The sequence below is a fragment of the Balaenoptera physalus genome (genome assembly GCF_965194825.1).
Source record: "Balaenoptera physalus genome assembly, chromosome: 6".
In the NCBI taxonomy this organism is placed as follows: Eukaryota; Metazoa; Chordata; class Mammalia; order Artiodactyla; family Balaenopteridae; genus Balaenoptera; species Balaenoptera physalus.
Window position 1 is genome coordinate 134,593,744 of NC_138885.1, and position 16,120 is coordinate 134,609,863.

Consider the following 16,120-nt stretch of genomic DNA (forward strand, 5'->3'; position numbering starts at 1 on the left):
AATTATATAAGGACGTGGTTGGCTCCACGGTTCAATGTGGAGCACCTCCTTGGGCCAAGGGGCACTGTGGTCAGAGCGGCTGGGTGGCACTGCAGACAAACAATAGCTTTTCAAGCTAATCGTGCTGCATATGGATAGGTCCAAGGAGCTTTCCAGAAGGAGTGAGCACCAAGTCAAGTCATTTTATGGCTGGAGGAAACTTACAGAAGACTCCTTAGTATTCGTGTGATCATGTGTTATGGGCAGGACAAAACCACTGAAAATAGTTCCAAATGGTTGAACATACGGAACATTGAAAAACAACAGAGAGAAAAGAATTGTAGGGATGGATGACAGAGTGCTCTTTTTCTGTATTTTTGTTTCTAAAGCCAACATGAGGTCCAGAGTGAGGCAAATAAAATTATGTTGCTATTGAAAGCATATTTGCAGAAATTGCTATTGGTCTGCAGAAAATGTCCTTCTGGCACCAGCATCTCCTCTATCAAAGCCCTCCTTTAAGGGGATCTCCTTATCTGCAATCCTCAATACTTTTAGAGATGGATTTAAAACAAAAGATTTAAAAGAAAGACATTTTTTTTCTTACTGTTGAATTTTGAGAATTCTTTATATATTCTAGATACAAATTATTTGTCAGATATATAATTTGAAAATACTTTCTCCTAGTCTACAGCTTGTCTTTTCAGCCTCTTTATAGGGTCTTCTCTCTGTCCATCTTCTCTCTGCAGAAGTCTCTGCCAGGCCCCCCAAGGGATCACTCATTGCCTGCTGCAGCCTTTCCGGGCTCCACACACTGCATACCTATCCTGGCCTCCTGTCATCCACGCTCTGAAGTTGTTCTCTGGTTCTGTGGCTTGGAGATTGCCCGGAATACTGCCCCCGCCCAGCCTTCGGGTCCACTCACCCTCCAGGCCCCTCCCAACAGCTACTCCCTGGATATTTATGCTCCTTTGCAAATGCATCCCACTTCAGCTCCCCCTCTACCCAGTTCAGCTGCCCCTCTGCCCGGTGCTGCTTCTCTCCCTCCCTGCCTTGCAGGTGATGTTCACAAAAAACCACCGGCACGTTCTCCATCTCAGTGTTTCCAGGGAACCCATAGACCACCTATTGCCCTACTGATCTGCCTGCACCCCTAAAATTCTAACTTGTTCCAGAAAAAAAGAACCAAAACCAAAAAGACAGCTCACTTGATACAGTTAATTTTTAAAATCCTCCTCCACCTGGCAAGATAATTTTGAAGCAGTGCCTAAGAAAAGGGACAGCTGGAAGAATTTCAATTTTATTCTAAGCATCTCTTCCTCTAAATATGCATGAGTGAGTTTGACACTTGCAAATTAAAATTCACTGTTAGCGAAGCTTGTTCCATAAAAATCTGAAACTATCTGCTACACAATCTGCTCTTTGTTGAGTGATAGTGTTTTACTAACTAGCTATTAAATAGTCACTTAATGATGAATGGTTTTGGACAAAAAAGCAAAGTTTGAGTACATCAGCATTTATGAAGTAGTTGCAAATGATGGGGAAAATCCTTCAGAATTACTTAGAAATGAATTTATATGAAAAGTACAGGTCTACACAGTGACAGTGTGATTATTAAAATGTGAAATGTTCATCTCTACGAAAACTTGATACAATTAAATGATGTTGGTATGTTTCTTATAGATCAGATTACCTTTTCCATTGACTTTTTAAAGTCTTATTCTAAAATCATTCCTAAAGAATCAGGAAGCATTCCTGAGACCAGCTATTCAAATCCTTGCGTGGAAACTAGTATTTTGACCTGTAGAAAAAGACGTCTATTATTCATCCTGGTTAGAGGGTAAGGCAGGAAACAGAGGAAACGAGTTTTGTTTAACTTGCAGATACTGACTCACCCCTAACTCTAACCCCTAACCACAACAGCAGAGCTGTATGGTTATTCTTTGAGTATTTTTATAACACTTGGTCATCTATCAATTGCCAGCCCCATATATATAGTAAGAAAACTTGGGAAAGACCTCATATAAAAACATCTGAATATTTCAACTCATCTCCATAAAGGGAAAATAGACCCTTTTAAAAATATCACAAAGGTAACAAGGTTGAAAGCTTTGTAAATCCATGAGACAGAGCAATAGCTGGTCCCTTGGGTGGGGTTCCCTGGAAACACTGAGATGGAGAACGTGCAGGTGCTTTGTTGGGAACATCACGCATAAGGGAGGGAGGGAGAGAAGCGGCACTGGACAGAGGGGGGGCTGAACTGGGTAGAGGGGGAGCTGAATTGGGTAGAGGGGGAACTGAACTGGGTGGGGGGGGCTGAATTGGGTAGAGGGGGAGCTGAACTGGGTAGAGGGGGAGCTGAACTGGGCAGAGGGGGAGCTGAGCTGGACAGAGGGGAAGCTGAACTGGGCAGAGGGGGAGCTGAGCTGGACAGAGGGGGAGCTGAGCTGGACAGAGGGGGAGCTGAGCTGGGCAGAGGGGGAGCTGAGCTGGACAGAGGGGGAGCTGAACTGGGTAGAGGGGAAGCTGAGCTGGGTAGAGGGGGAGCTGAGCTGGGTAGAGGGGGAGCTGAACTGGGTAGAGGGGGAGCTGAACTGGGTAGAGGGGGAGCTGAACTGGGTAGAGGAGGAGCTGAACTGGGTAGAAAGGGGGGCTGAACTGGGTAGAGGGGGAGCTGAGCTGGGTAGAGGGGGGAGCTGAGCTGGGCAGAGGGGGAGCTGAGCTGGGTAGAGGGGGGAGCTGAACTGGACAGAGGGGGAGCTGAGCTGGGTAGAGGGGGGAGCTGAACTGGGTAGAGGGGGAGCTGAACTGGGTAGAAGGGGGAGCTGAACTGGGTAGAGGGGGAGCTGAACTGGGCAGAGGCGGAGCTGAACTGGGTAGAGGGGGGGCTGAACTGGACAGAGGGGGAGCTGAACTGGGATGCAATTGCAAGAGAATGGTAGCTGATCCCACAGGGAGCCCAGGAGCTAGGAGAACCCTTCAGAGTTGTCCTGGGAGGTGAGGGGCTGGGTCTTTGTACCCCGAAGTGACTATCTTTTTTTTTTTTTTCCTAAGATGATGCTATTTCTTCATTTAATTAATTATTTGTTTATTTATTTATTCATTTATTTTTGGCTGCACCGTGCAGGCCTGCGGGATCTCAGTTCCCCGACCAGGGATTGAACCCGTGCCCCCTGCAATAGAAGCGCAGACTCTTAACCACTGGACCGCCAGGGAAGTCCCTAATGTGACTGTCCTTGAAGGCCCGTGCCCCGTGGCGGCGGCTCACTTCACTTGAAGCACCCCCCTGGACCCTGAACAGTTCCCGGGGAGGGACTAACTGTGAGGGGTCAGCACCGCATCCTGGGTAGCTGGGGATCGAGTCCCTTGGTCCTGAAGGGGGCATCAGAGGGGCCCCATTCAGCATCCACTACAGTGGAGTGGGCTGTGCTCAAAATGAGTGGGGAGGGGTCTCTCTTCTTTTGTCCACGCAGCGAAACAATGGAACACAGTTAGAGAGGGCAGGACAGCGGGGGCAGGTGCTTGATTTCCGCATATCACCGTGCAGGCGTGACCACTGGAAAGGGACCCTCGCCTGCAGTGTTCGCCTCAATCAAGCCAAAGGATTTTAAACAAGAGGCTGGCTTTTATCACTTGCATTTTCGTGGACTTTGGGTATTGACATTTTATATTCACCATCACCCCCCTCTCCCTTGCTCACAACTTCTGCCTCCTTGGTCCAATCACTCCTTGACTACATAGCCCGTCCAATTTCTCTCTCACTGTGATGCATCCAAAAGTCCCAGATGCATCTACCAGACCCCAGTGAGTTGCTTCTCCCACAGAGAACTTTGCGAGTCTGAGCGTCAGTGGGAATCCTCGGAATGTGAGGAGCGTGGCCACGGCTAGCCGGGCTACAGCTGGGTCTCTGCTTCTGGACAGTCACAGAGGGACACAGCCTTTCAGGATCCACTCTGATTCAGATCAGGGTTTTGGTCAGCTGTGAAGCAGTATCTGTCTGGGCCAGCCGCTACAGTGAACATATTCACGTTTTCAGATGACGCTAGCTTTCAGCCTGAATTCCATTTCCCAAAGAAGGAGTTGATGCGGAGAGAACCACCACCCTGGCAGTGGTCTCTCCACGTGTTTGAGGGTGAAAATCCCTCTGATCGCACCCAGGACAGCAGCACCCCCCGGCCCACCCACCACCCAGCAACCCCATCGCACAGGGCTTGCCCGGCCCGCAGTGACTCTGAGCTCTGCTTTCCTTTGGGTAGGAAGAAACAAGTCCTGTTAAAACAGGTCCAAGATGTCGATGTGAAGTGATGAACTGAAATGAACACTCTTTGGTGAAAGCAGACACAATTATTTTGACTTTGTAGTGGTCACTTAGTTTGCCAAGAACTGTTCCTTATCTCTACCCTTGAGAAAAGATGAGTGGAATCATTTACCTTGAAGAATGAAAATTCAAAGCTATCACATTTGTGAATAATGTAAAGTATCTGAGTTGTTGAAACCACTCCTTATCCTAATAGGTATTTATGAGTCATAGAAAAGATGGCAACTGTCGACCAACATGAAAAAAAAAAATGAAGATGTGGTACATATATACAATGGATATTACTCAGCCAAAAAAAGGAACGAAATTGGGTCATTTGTAGAGTCGTGGATGGACCTAGAGGTTGTCATACAGAGTGAAGTAAGTCAGAAAGAGAAAAACAAATATCGTATATTAACGCATATATGTGGAATCTAGAAGAATGGTACAGATGAACCGGTTTGCAGGGCAGAAATAGAGACACAGATGCAGAGAACAAACGTATGGACACCAAGGGGGGAAAGTGGCGGGTGGTTGTGGTGGTGGGATGAATTGGGAGACTGGGGTTGACATATATACACGAATATGTATAAAATAAATAGCAAATAAGAAAAAAAAGTGTCGGCTTTCATTAAAAAAAAAAAAGAAGAAAAAAAAGAAAAACAGCTGGTAGATAGCATGGTTCCCAAGGAAACAAGTGACTACAGTCTCAACAAATTTGAGATTATTCCACGGATTCAAAGCAAAAAAGCAAAAAAATCCCCAATTTCTAAAATTCCAAATACCTTACCTTATTTTTTTCCTTTGTTTCTTTCTTTTCCTTTCCTTTTTTGCCTTTTTTGGGTTTCTCTTCCTTTTTCTTCTTTTTGTTTTTTTCTTCCTCTTCTTGGCTTGCAATAATATCCTCAATAACCTGGTAAAAAACAAAATCATCGTGGCATTTTCAGAGTTGGATCGAGATGAGGACTATTTTTCCTGCCTGGAAGGAAGTATTTGTGCCAGTGTCCCTCCTCTGCCCTGCTCTGGGCCCACAGACCGACCCCTCCTAACATCACTGGGCTCCCTCCTGCCATCTGCCTTTGGTTGGATTCATCAGTGGAGGCAGCAGAGGGATCTTGGAGGGCAGACAGAGAGAGAGGGTGGACATTTCTGAACCAATTCCCTGCGGGTTCAGAGCTGCTCTGGCTCCCAGGGGTTCCACGAACACCAGGAGAGGTCTCGGCTCCCTCAGCATCTCAGCCGCAGCGCGAGCGCCAGGCCCACGCACACCTCTTCCCCAAATCCCAGCCAGGAACCCCTGCTGTTTCCTGCTTGGACTGCATATATGATCATGCGTCTCTCCTCAGAGCTGGTGTCTTTCACCTGTGCTTTAATTTGTATTTCCTACGAAAATCCATTTGTTCTCCTAGAATTTAAAATATTGGTTAAAAAATACCTGGTTCACATAGGATAAGCGTCCCTGGAGAATTAGCGGAAGTTTGTAAAGAGCTATATAATTCCATTCAGTACAGCAGGTATTTACTGAGCTCTCTCCCACTGTGAACTCTGGGAGGCAGGATGGTGACCGTGACGGGACACATACCCTGTCTGACCCTCGGGCTCTGCTCACCACTGGTCATGTGACTGAGACAAGCGGCGTAACCTCTCTGAGCCTCAGTTTCCTCAGCTTTAGAATGAAGTCAACACTTCCATCCACAGCACTAACGATCGCCAGGCATGGCTCTAAGAGCTTCCCAAAGACGAGCTCACTTACTGCCGAGCACAGCCCACGGGCGGAAGCTGTTATCGACCTGTTTTATCGATGAGGGAAATGGGGCACAAAGCGTTCAGTCACATGGTCAACACACACAGCTACTAAGTGGCTTGAGCTGGGATTCAAACAGGTGCTAACCAGGATGACCTGCATAATGTAGAAAGTAAAGAGGCAAGATGCCTAACGATATCTCTAAATTCATCCTTCAGTGTGAAATGCATCTAGTGAAACAAAAAAATGACACTTGATGGTTACAGTTTCAGGATGCATACATACATAGTCAAAATGTAAGAAATGTAAGGGAATGATAAACACCAAATTCAGTACAGTGGTTACTTCTGGAGAGCAAGGTATGCACTTTAAAAAAAGGGCTAGGGCTTCCCTGGTGGCGCAGTGGTTGAGAATCTGCCTGCCAATGCAGGGGACACGGGTTCGAGCCCTGGTCTGGGAAGATCCCACATGCCGCGGAGCAACTAGGCCCGTGAGCCACAACTACAGAGCCTGTGCGTCTGGAGCCTGTGCTCCAGAACAAGAGAGGCCGCGATAGTGAGAGGTTCGCGCACCGCCGATGAAGAGTGGCCCCCGCTTGCCGCAACTAGAGAAAGCCCTCGCACAGAAACGAAGACCCAACACAGCCAAAAATAAAAATAAATAAATAAATTTAAAAGAAAAAAAAAAAGGGCTAATATCATTTCACCCCTAGTGTGTTGTACTAAACCATCCTCCTGTGATCAAGCCTACTTTGATTATGCCTTACTGTGATTTACTAAAATGCTGAAGTTTATTTTCTAGTATTGTATTTTTGAATTTATAGCTATGTTGTTTTTAGGAGCTTACTTCATACCTTTAAAAGTGTTCAAAACAGCTTTATCATGAACAAAGCAGGCTATTCAGGCACCATCTGGACTTAAAAAAAAAAACTATAGTCATGTGTCCAACTCCACACCATCCTGAAGCTCACCCATCCCCTAGGCTCTAATGAAGATTTTGCAGGGGCGGGAGGCGCTCAGCGAGGGGGTACTGGGGAGTTGAGGTGACGTATATGTTGTGCACATTATTTGGTAATAAAAAGGGTGTCTTTAGATAGGATTAAAAGTCCCTTCTTATCAGACTAGCAATGTTTTCCTTGGGGATCAAGCTCAGCTCCACTCATAGAACCAAACTCTGGCTTCCAGGACTTTTATGCTCTGGTGCACTTATGGAAAATGGACATGTTTTGGTCTCTGAAGTTTGGAAACTTTCAGAAACTTGAATATATATATATATGTATATATGCATCTGAAAAGAGGATAAAATCCTTATTTGTGGAGCATAAAATTCAGTGTATCGATTACATCAACAGCATTGTTTGTTTCCTCTAGATCTTTACCCAGTTTATTTACTATTTTCAATAGATAAAACATTTACACCAGCCACACTTCAGAAGTTACGAAAGAGCATGTAGTGAAATGGTTCCTCCCCATTCGTAACTTATTTGACCATTCTCCTACCAATGGAAATTAAGGTTATTTCCAATCTTTTACTATTACCCACAAAGCTGCCATGAATCAACGCATGCAAATGTCACTTTGCAAGTGTGCGAGCATACCTGCAGGATAATTCCTACAAGGAGAAACGCTGGATCACGTGCACATACATGTATAATACCATCAAACGTCCTCCACCGGGTTCTGCTGATTTACACTTCTGCCAGCGATGCGGGCAACTACGCGTTTCCCCACATGCTCACCGACACGGCGCTTATGTTTGCCAGTTGAACAGGTGAAAAAAGGCATGTTGTTGTATTTGTTTCGGGGGTTTTTTTTTAGGTGTCAATATGGAATTTATTTTGCTTGTGCTCTTCAACTATAGCAAAACCTCCCAAAATTAGAGGTGCACTTTAGTGCCTATTAAGTCAGCCATCACGTTTTTGGTAAACTAAGGGGACTGAAGGTCAAATCTGGCCTTCTATCTGTTTTATTTTTCTTTTTGAAAATATATGTATAATTTTATTGAAGCATATTTTACCTTTTTTACATTTACCCATTTCAAGTGTACAATTCAATCATTTTTTAGTAAATTTATCAAGTTGTGCAACCATCACCATAAATCAGTTTTAGCACATTTCCATCACCCCACTAAGATCCGCTCATGTCCATTAATTGTTAATCTGTCTTCCCCCTCCTGCCCTTCTCCCCAGGCTCTAATCAACTTTCTGCTTCCATAGATTTACTCTTTTTGAACATTTCATATAAACAGAATTGTATACTATGTGGTCTCTCACGTCTGGCTTCTTTCACTGTGCATCATGCTTTTGAGGTTCGCCCAAGTTATACCATGTATAAATCGTTTGTTCCTTTTTTATTGCTGAATAATATTCCATTGCATGGATATACCACATTTCACCTACCCATTCACCAACTGATGGATATTTAGGTTGTTTCAAATTTTTGGCTATTATGAGTAACGCTCCTATGAATAGTCACATACAATTTTTTTTTGCGTGGACATATGTTTTCATTTCTCTTGGATAAAGTCCTAAGAGTGGAAGTGCTGAGTCATTTGGTAAATTTATATTTAACTTTTAAAAAATTGACAAACTGGGGGCTTCCCTGGTGGTACAGTGGTTGAGAATCCACCTGCCAATGCAGGGGACACGGGTTCGAGCCCTGGTCTGGGAAGATCCCACATGCCGCGGAACAACTAGGCCCGTGAGCCACAGCTACTGAGCCTGCGCGTCTGGAGCTTGTGCTCCGCAACAAGAGGCCCGTGCACCGTGATGAAGACTGGCCCCCGCTTGCCACAACTAGAGAAAGCCCTCGCACAGAAACGAAGACCCAACACAGCCAAAAATAAATAAAATAAATAAATGAATAATAAAAATAAAGGAATTACTAAAAAAAAAAAAAAAAATTGACAAACCGGTTTTCCAAAGTGGCTGCACCATTTTACATCCCCACCAGCCACGTAGGGGGATTGCCTCTTCTCTACATCCTCAACATTGGTTATTATGTTTTTTTTTTTTTTAATTACAGCCATCCTAGTGGTTGTGAAATGGTACCTTATTATAGTTTTAATTTTCATCTTCCTAATGACTAACAGTGTTGAAAATCCTTCCATGTGCCTATTAGCTATTCATATATATTCCTTTGTGAATTGTCTATTCAAGTCTTTTGCTCATTTTTTGATTGTACTGTTTGTCTTATTATTGAGATGTAAGAATTCTTTGTACATTCTGGATACAAATCCTTTATCAAGTATAAGTTTTCAAATATCTTCTTCCAGTCTGTTCTTGTATTTTCTTTTTTTTTTTTTTGGCATTTTAATAATTTTTATTAATGTTATTGAAATTTTATTAACATTAAGTATTTTTATTATTAATAATGATTTTTCTTAATTCTGTATTCTTGCCAACATAGGAAGTGGTATTTATGGTCCACTAAGGTTTTGTACTTTTGCTTTGTTTGTTTTGTTTTGTTTTTTAATTGGAGTATAGTTGCTTTACAATATTGTGTTAGTTTATACTGCACAGCAAAGTGAATCAGCTATAGGTATACATATATCCCCTCTTTTTTGGATTTCCTTCTCATTTAGGTCACCACAGAGCATTGAGTAGAGTTCTCTGTGCTATACAGTAGGTTCTCATTAGTTATCTTTTTTTTTTTTCATTCCATCTAGATTAACCAAGAACTCCATGTTATGATAGTCTGAAATTAGAATTGAAACATGGTGTTTTGCATTAAAGATATGCAAATTTTGTGGAGAAAATAAATGTTATATACCCTCTAATGTTCTTTCACCTAATTAGCATTTAATCGTGTGAATTTGCTTTCTTTTTTTTTTTTTTTAAACATCTTTATTGGAGTATAATTGCTTTACAATGGTGTGTTAGTTTCTGCTTTATAACAAAGTGAATCAGTTATACATATACATATGTTCCCATCTCTCTTCCCTCTTGCGTCTCCCTCCCTCCCACCCTCCCTATCCCACCCCTCTAGGTGGTCACAAAGCATGGAGCTGATCTCCCTGTGCTATGCGTTTTCTTAATGGCATCTTTTGAAGCCCCAAAGTTTTGAATTTTGATGAGGTTTAATCTATCAATTTTGTCTGTCAGTGTAGCTTTAATTTGCATTTCTCTTATACGTGTGAGGTTGATTGTCTTTTCATATGTTGAACATCTCTTATTATGTTTCAAATCCATTTAGATTTTCATTTCTGAGAACTGTTCATAGCCTTTGGCTTTAAAAATATTGGGTTATTGAGTTTTTTTCTTATAGAGCTGTAGGAGCTCTTTATATATTAGAAAAATGATCTCTTATCTGTGATACTCATTACAAATAATTCTTGCAGTGTGTCATCTGTCATTTGACTTTACTTGGGGTTGGTTTTGCCATGCAGGTTAAAAAATTTTTTTAATGTAGTTTAATTTATGTTTTTTTCTTCTATGACTCCTGGGTTGTGCGACAGAGGTAAAAAGGTCTTTCCCACTCTGAGGTTGTGACATATTTCTTTGTTGGCTGCTTCTAGTTCTTTTGTGTTTTTGTTTTGTTTGACATTTAAATCTTTGATCCATTTGGAATCATTCTGGGGTAAAGTATCAAGAGATAGAGATTAATTTTTTTCTTTTCCAGTTGACAACCTGGTTATTATAATACCATTCATTAAATGGTCTTTTTCTTTTCCGTCTACAAGAAAGATGAGATGCTTCTTTATTATACACTAAATTTCCATGTGTATTTGGATATATTTCTTGATTTTCTATTCTTTTTCATTTAGTCATTTGCCTATATCAATGGGCTCTTAAAAACATGTTTTAATACCTGGCAGGGCTGGTTCCTCCTCATTACCCTTCATTCTCAGAATTTTACTAGTTATTCCTGGTTATTTACTTTCTACCTAAAGTTTAGAATCAAATTAGTCACCACCTGCATGCCCTGACTCCCCACTCCAATAAAATGCTATTGGTATTTTTATTTTGATCGTACTACATGTATAGATGATGTTTGGGAGTGTTGAAGTATTTATAACATTGAGTATTCCTACCTAAGAACACAATATGCTTTTCCATCTGTTCATTTTCATTCTTCAGAATGTTTTAAGCTGTTCTTCCCATAGAACACACATTTATTATTAAATTTATTCCTGGATATTTTACCTTTGTGTCATTGTTGCCATTGTAAATGGACTCTTTTATTATATTTTCTATGTAGCTGCTGTTTGAACATAGAAAAGCTTTCTCTTTCTGCATATTAATTTTGTAAATCTCCATCTTACTTCTCATATTGTTTAAGGTGTTTTTCAGTTTATTCTCTTTGCTTTTCTAAGTACAGAACATATCTGCAAAAAGTGACCATTTCCCCTCTTCCATTCCAATTCTCTATCTCTACATTCTTTCTCTTGTGTAAAAGTGTTCAATAGATCCTGTGGGTCCATGGTGATAATGGCCATCCTTGTATTTTTCATGACATCAGTGGAAATGTTTCTTGTGAATTTCATTAAGCATGATATTAACTTTTGAACTAAGAAATATTTTGTCATGTTGAAGAACTATCCATATATTCCATTTTTTGTTCTACCTTTTAATATCAAGAAAGGGAGTTGAATTTGTAAAATGCCCTTTCAGCATCCACAGTGATGAGCTTATGGTTTTCCCTTTTGGATCTCTTTATATGATGCAATGTATTCACAGAACATCCAAAACACAACCATGCTGCGTTCGGGAATAAACACCACTTGACTGTAGTGTTTCGCTAATATTTCACTTTGCATTTTTGCATTTATACTCATAAGGAAGACTGATCTGAGCTTCTATTTGTATTCCATGTTTTGGGGGGCTTGGCATTAATGTGATTATGCTCACTTCAGAAAAAGTATTTGCACTGTTTTGTTTTTACAAATATAAATTTGACTGTATACGTGCATGTTATAATGATTATGTTTGGTCTATCTCTTCTGCCTCCTCCCCCTCCCCTTCCTCCTTCTCTTCCTTTCTTCCTCTCCCTCCTCCTCCCTCTCCTCCCATTAGTAACAACTGCTAAGACTTTCTGAATGATTTCAGGGTGCCAAGCTCTGTTCTGAGTACATTACATGTATCATCTCATCTAATTATTGCATCGGCCCAGGGAGGCAGGTGTTTTTAGCATCTCCATCCGTGGATGAGAAAACTGAGACGCAGAGGGGAAGTCGCTTGCCTAAGGCCGCAGACCTAGTGGAACTCGGATTCTTCACCACGATGCTGTGCTGACTCTTCAATCATCTGCCTTTTAAAGTCATGCTGCTTTGTGGCTCCCTTTGTTTGATTTTAGTGTACGTATTAACCAGACGTCTTCAGTTTTCTTTTGCTTTTAGTTTGACTGGACATTAACTCTACTTTTGAGAGTTTCTGATGGACAATTTAGACATTCCACCAACATTCTTAGTTCTATAATTGTTACCTTTAAAAGCTAACATGAAACATGTCTGGCTGCTTGTCATGGGCTTTCAAGACACAACTTGTGCCGGATGATTTAGCTGGAGGGACAAGACCTAAACATGTAAAAAAGTGAAATAACATCACGTCAAAATGACAGTCACTCAAGGGAGGGCTTGAACTGCCAACAAGAGGGTGGTTATTAAGTGGTCACACAGTTCAGGGGAGAAGGACAGGAGGGTGGAGAGAAGGCTTTGGGAGCTGGTGTTGGCTTTTGACAGGGAGCTGGGAGAAGAGCTCTTCCCCTTGACCCTGAGGGCTCAGGCGGGGAAGCAGAGGAAGCCAGGGATGCTGACTGTGGGGTCAGTAGTGCCAACAAAACCTCATCTACAGCATGGTTTTTACTGATGCTTAGTTAGTGTTTCACGCTACTTAACTAATTCCCTAGTAACGAACATTAGCCTGTTTCTTCTCTGTCAATGCTGTGAACGGTGCAGACAAGAACAGCTGTTTCAGTCACCTATGGCAAGTATCAGCAAACCACATCCCATGGGCCAAATCTGGCCTGCCGCCCATGTTTGTAAATAAAGCTTTATTGGAACACAGCCATGCCCATTCATTTACATATTGTCTGTGCTTTCATGTTATAATAGCAGAGTTGAGTAGTTGCTGCAGAGACTGTATGTTCCACAAATATTTACTATTTTGCTGCTAATGGAAAAAGTTTGTTGTTGCCCATCTATGGCAACTTGTTTTTATTTTTTCCTTACTATAAATTCCTTGAAGAGCATTTATGGGTTAAAGGGTATACACAGTAAATATTTTGATATTTACTTGGCCCATGGCCCTCAAAAAATGTCATGCTAATTTATGTATCCAGCCACAATATGTGAGAGTGACTTTTTTCCACACGCTCACCAACTCCAATTATTATCACAAGTTAAAAATTTTATTAATCCTATAGGTGAAAAGAGATACAGTAACATTATATTTAAATTTCTTTCCTGTGAGTTAAAAAACTTTTTAATTACTTTAATATTTTTTGCCTTTTCTACTGAGGTGTTCAGATTTTTCTTATTACTTTCTAAGAACTCTACATATGAAAGATACCTAACGTCAGCTACGTTGCTAATATTTTCTCCATTTTATCATATGATTTTAATTTCATTTATGATATTTTTTGCTATTTAAGTTTCATTTAGTCAGAGATATCAGCTTATTCTCTTTATGATTTCTGCCTATGGTGATACACTTACAAAATTACTCCCCATTATTATTAAATATCAAACAATTTCTACTGGTAATTTGTGGTTTAATATTTTACATGTAAATACTTAATGCATCTGAAATTTATTTTGTATATTAAGGGAGGTAAAGATCAACTAATGTTCTCAAATGGAGAGCCAGTTGTCCCAATATTATTTATTGCATAGTTCATCCTTCTCCACTTAGGTCATGATTATATTTCTGAATTACAACTAGTACCTGAATCAATTTCTGAGCACACTATCCTGAAGTCAGATTATTCGGGTTTGAATCTCAGCTCCCCAACTTATTAACTGTGAATCTGGCCAAATGGCTTGATCTTCGTGGGTTGGGAGGATTGAATGAGTTAATTTACATAATGTTCTTTGCATAGGACCCGGCACAGAATATTTGTCCAATAAATGCTGCACATGACATACTATTTTTGTTATTGCTGTTATCTGTCTATTCCTTTCCCAGTACCATGATGGCTCAATTACTTTATAATTTGATTTATACCGAATAGGGCAAGTTCCCTTGATTACAGCTCTTTTTCATAAACTTTTTGGATATTGTCATGCATTCATTCTTCCCTATAAACTTGAGAATAATTTTGTCAATAAAAAGTTGTTTTGATTTTATTGGAATTGCATTAACTGTATAAACAATGGAAAGATAATGTGTATTTGTATTTTATTGAATCTTTCTATCCAGAGAAACAAACCATCAGTCTATTTATTCATGTCTTCTTTCATTTTCTTCAGTGAATTTTGTCTGTATAATTCTGTACAATTCTGCATAATATGTCAATATAATTTTTTGATAAGTTTGTGTTTTCTAGGAATATAATCACATAATCTGAAAACAATAATAAAATCGTCACTTTTTAAATATCTGTAACTTCTTTTCTTTTTCTTATGTTATTGCATTTGTTAGAACTTCCAGAGAGTATTAACTAATAGTGCTGATGGCAATTATTCTTTTCTTGAGTTTCACTTTTAATGGTCATGCTTCTAAACGTTTCACTGTTGAGTAATGCAAATCTTCTCTTGGTTTCTATGATAAATACTCTGAGTTTAAGAAGAGTTTTCCTATTTCTAGTTTATTAAGGCATTTCTAAAAGCAGCTTTGGATGTCAATCATGGAGCATCTACAGAGATGGTCCAAGGGTGTTTCTCTTGAAGAACATGAATATGGCAAAGAGCTGAGTCTTGACAGGCAAGCAGGAGCTAAGCAGAGGAATAAGGGCAGAAGGCATCCTGGAGTGAGGGGAGAGCATGAGATGCACGAAGGCACTAAAAGTGCAGCAGCATGAGCGGTGAGGAGGACGGGCAAGTGGACCGCTGGAGTTGATGGTGTGAAGATGGGGTGAGGGGGACAGGATATGATACTGGGAGGCAAGCAGGGACCAGAACATAAAGGGTTCCTGAAATCAAGCTGCTCATCACTGACTAAGAAGATGAGACTCATGTGTTGTCACATCGCTTTCAAAGACAGGAGAAAGCATGAATTCATCTAAAAAATTTTGAAAGTACATTAATTGATAAACAACAAAAGTATTTCCAGGTAAACATCTGTAGGGAAATAACCAAGACCTAATAACACTGCAAAAGTCATTACCTCTAAAGTTTAAAGAAATGCGATTATGATATATTTACATTTCTCACGCATATGTGTACCTGTTGTCGCGTCTTGTTGGAAAAAATAATAGCTGAACCTCCTTCTTCTTCTTTAGGGTAGTCAGGAAATGTGCCCGTTAAGTGCCTGAGGAAGAAAAAGGGCAGAATAAACATCCATGAGCACAGCCCTCTCTGCTGCATTCCCCACTAGCTGGCTCTGGTCAAGTTCACTGAAATGAGTGATAGTTATTAGGACAGGTGTTCCCTGCTAGTTGCTGGCTGGACATCCGGTCTCTAAGAAGCAGAAGGACCTGGTGACATTCAGGAGCAGGTTTCCTTCCTCAAGGCAATTGTTACTGTGAGACAGACACACCTCTCTTTGAAGCAGATTGTAATTTTCTGCTTTTTTAAATTATTGAGATACTCTGTGCTTGCATTAAAAATGAAGACAGAAGCACAAATTATTTCTTCCTGTTTGAAATTTAGGATAAACACAGGATTTTGAAATAAAACAGAAGCATGGCATTGTTCGAATTACAGATTTAGGACTAGTGCATGAAATACGCATACATGCTTTAGATTTTAGCAAGTCTAAGGCCCCGTATGTTAAGAGTTCCGAATAGTAATTTCTTTTCTGTAACCATATAGTTTCTATGTTTTAAAATGCAGACTTTGAAATTTAATGTTGAGGAATTTCAGAAGGGAAATGAAGTTAATTTTTCCAAGAGAAACTGACTTGGATACAAGTGTTATATTTTTTCCATATATAGAAAGAAAAAACGACCAAGTTAGTTCCATTAATCCACGGAAGAACAGAATCTGAGGGTTAGAGGAGGTGCCCA

At 40.7% G+C, this 16,120-nt stretch overlaps 1 protein-coding gene across 5 annotated transcripts in view; it reads right to left on the minus strand.

Annotated features, from left to right (window-relative positions):
- DRC11 (dynein regulatory complex subunit 11) overlaps window positions 1-16,120 on the minus strand; it is a 172,218-nt gene that overhangs the window by 91,109 nt on the left and 64,989 nt on the right. For all 5 annotated transcript variants that reach the window (XM_082466349.1, XM_082466346.1, XM_082466348.1 and 2 more), the window contains 2 exons: window positions 15,339-15,423; window positions 5,064-5,186 (listed from right to left, as the gene is read on the minus strand). In XM_082466349.1, the coding sequence (XP_082322475.1) occupies window positions 5,064-5,186; window positions 15,339-15,423 (208 nt within the window). The remainder of the gene's footprint in view (window positions 1-5,063; window positions 5,187-15,338; window positions 15,424-16,120) is intronic.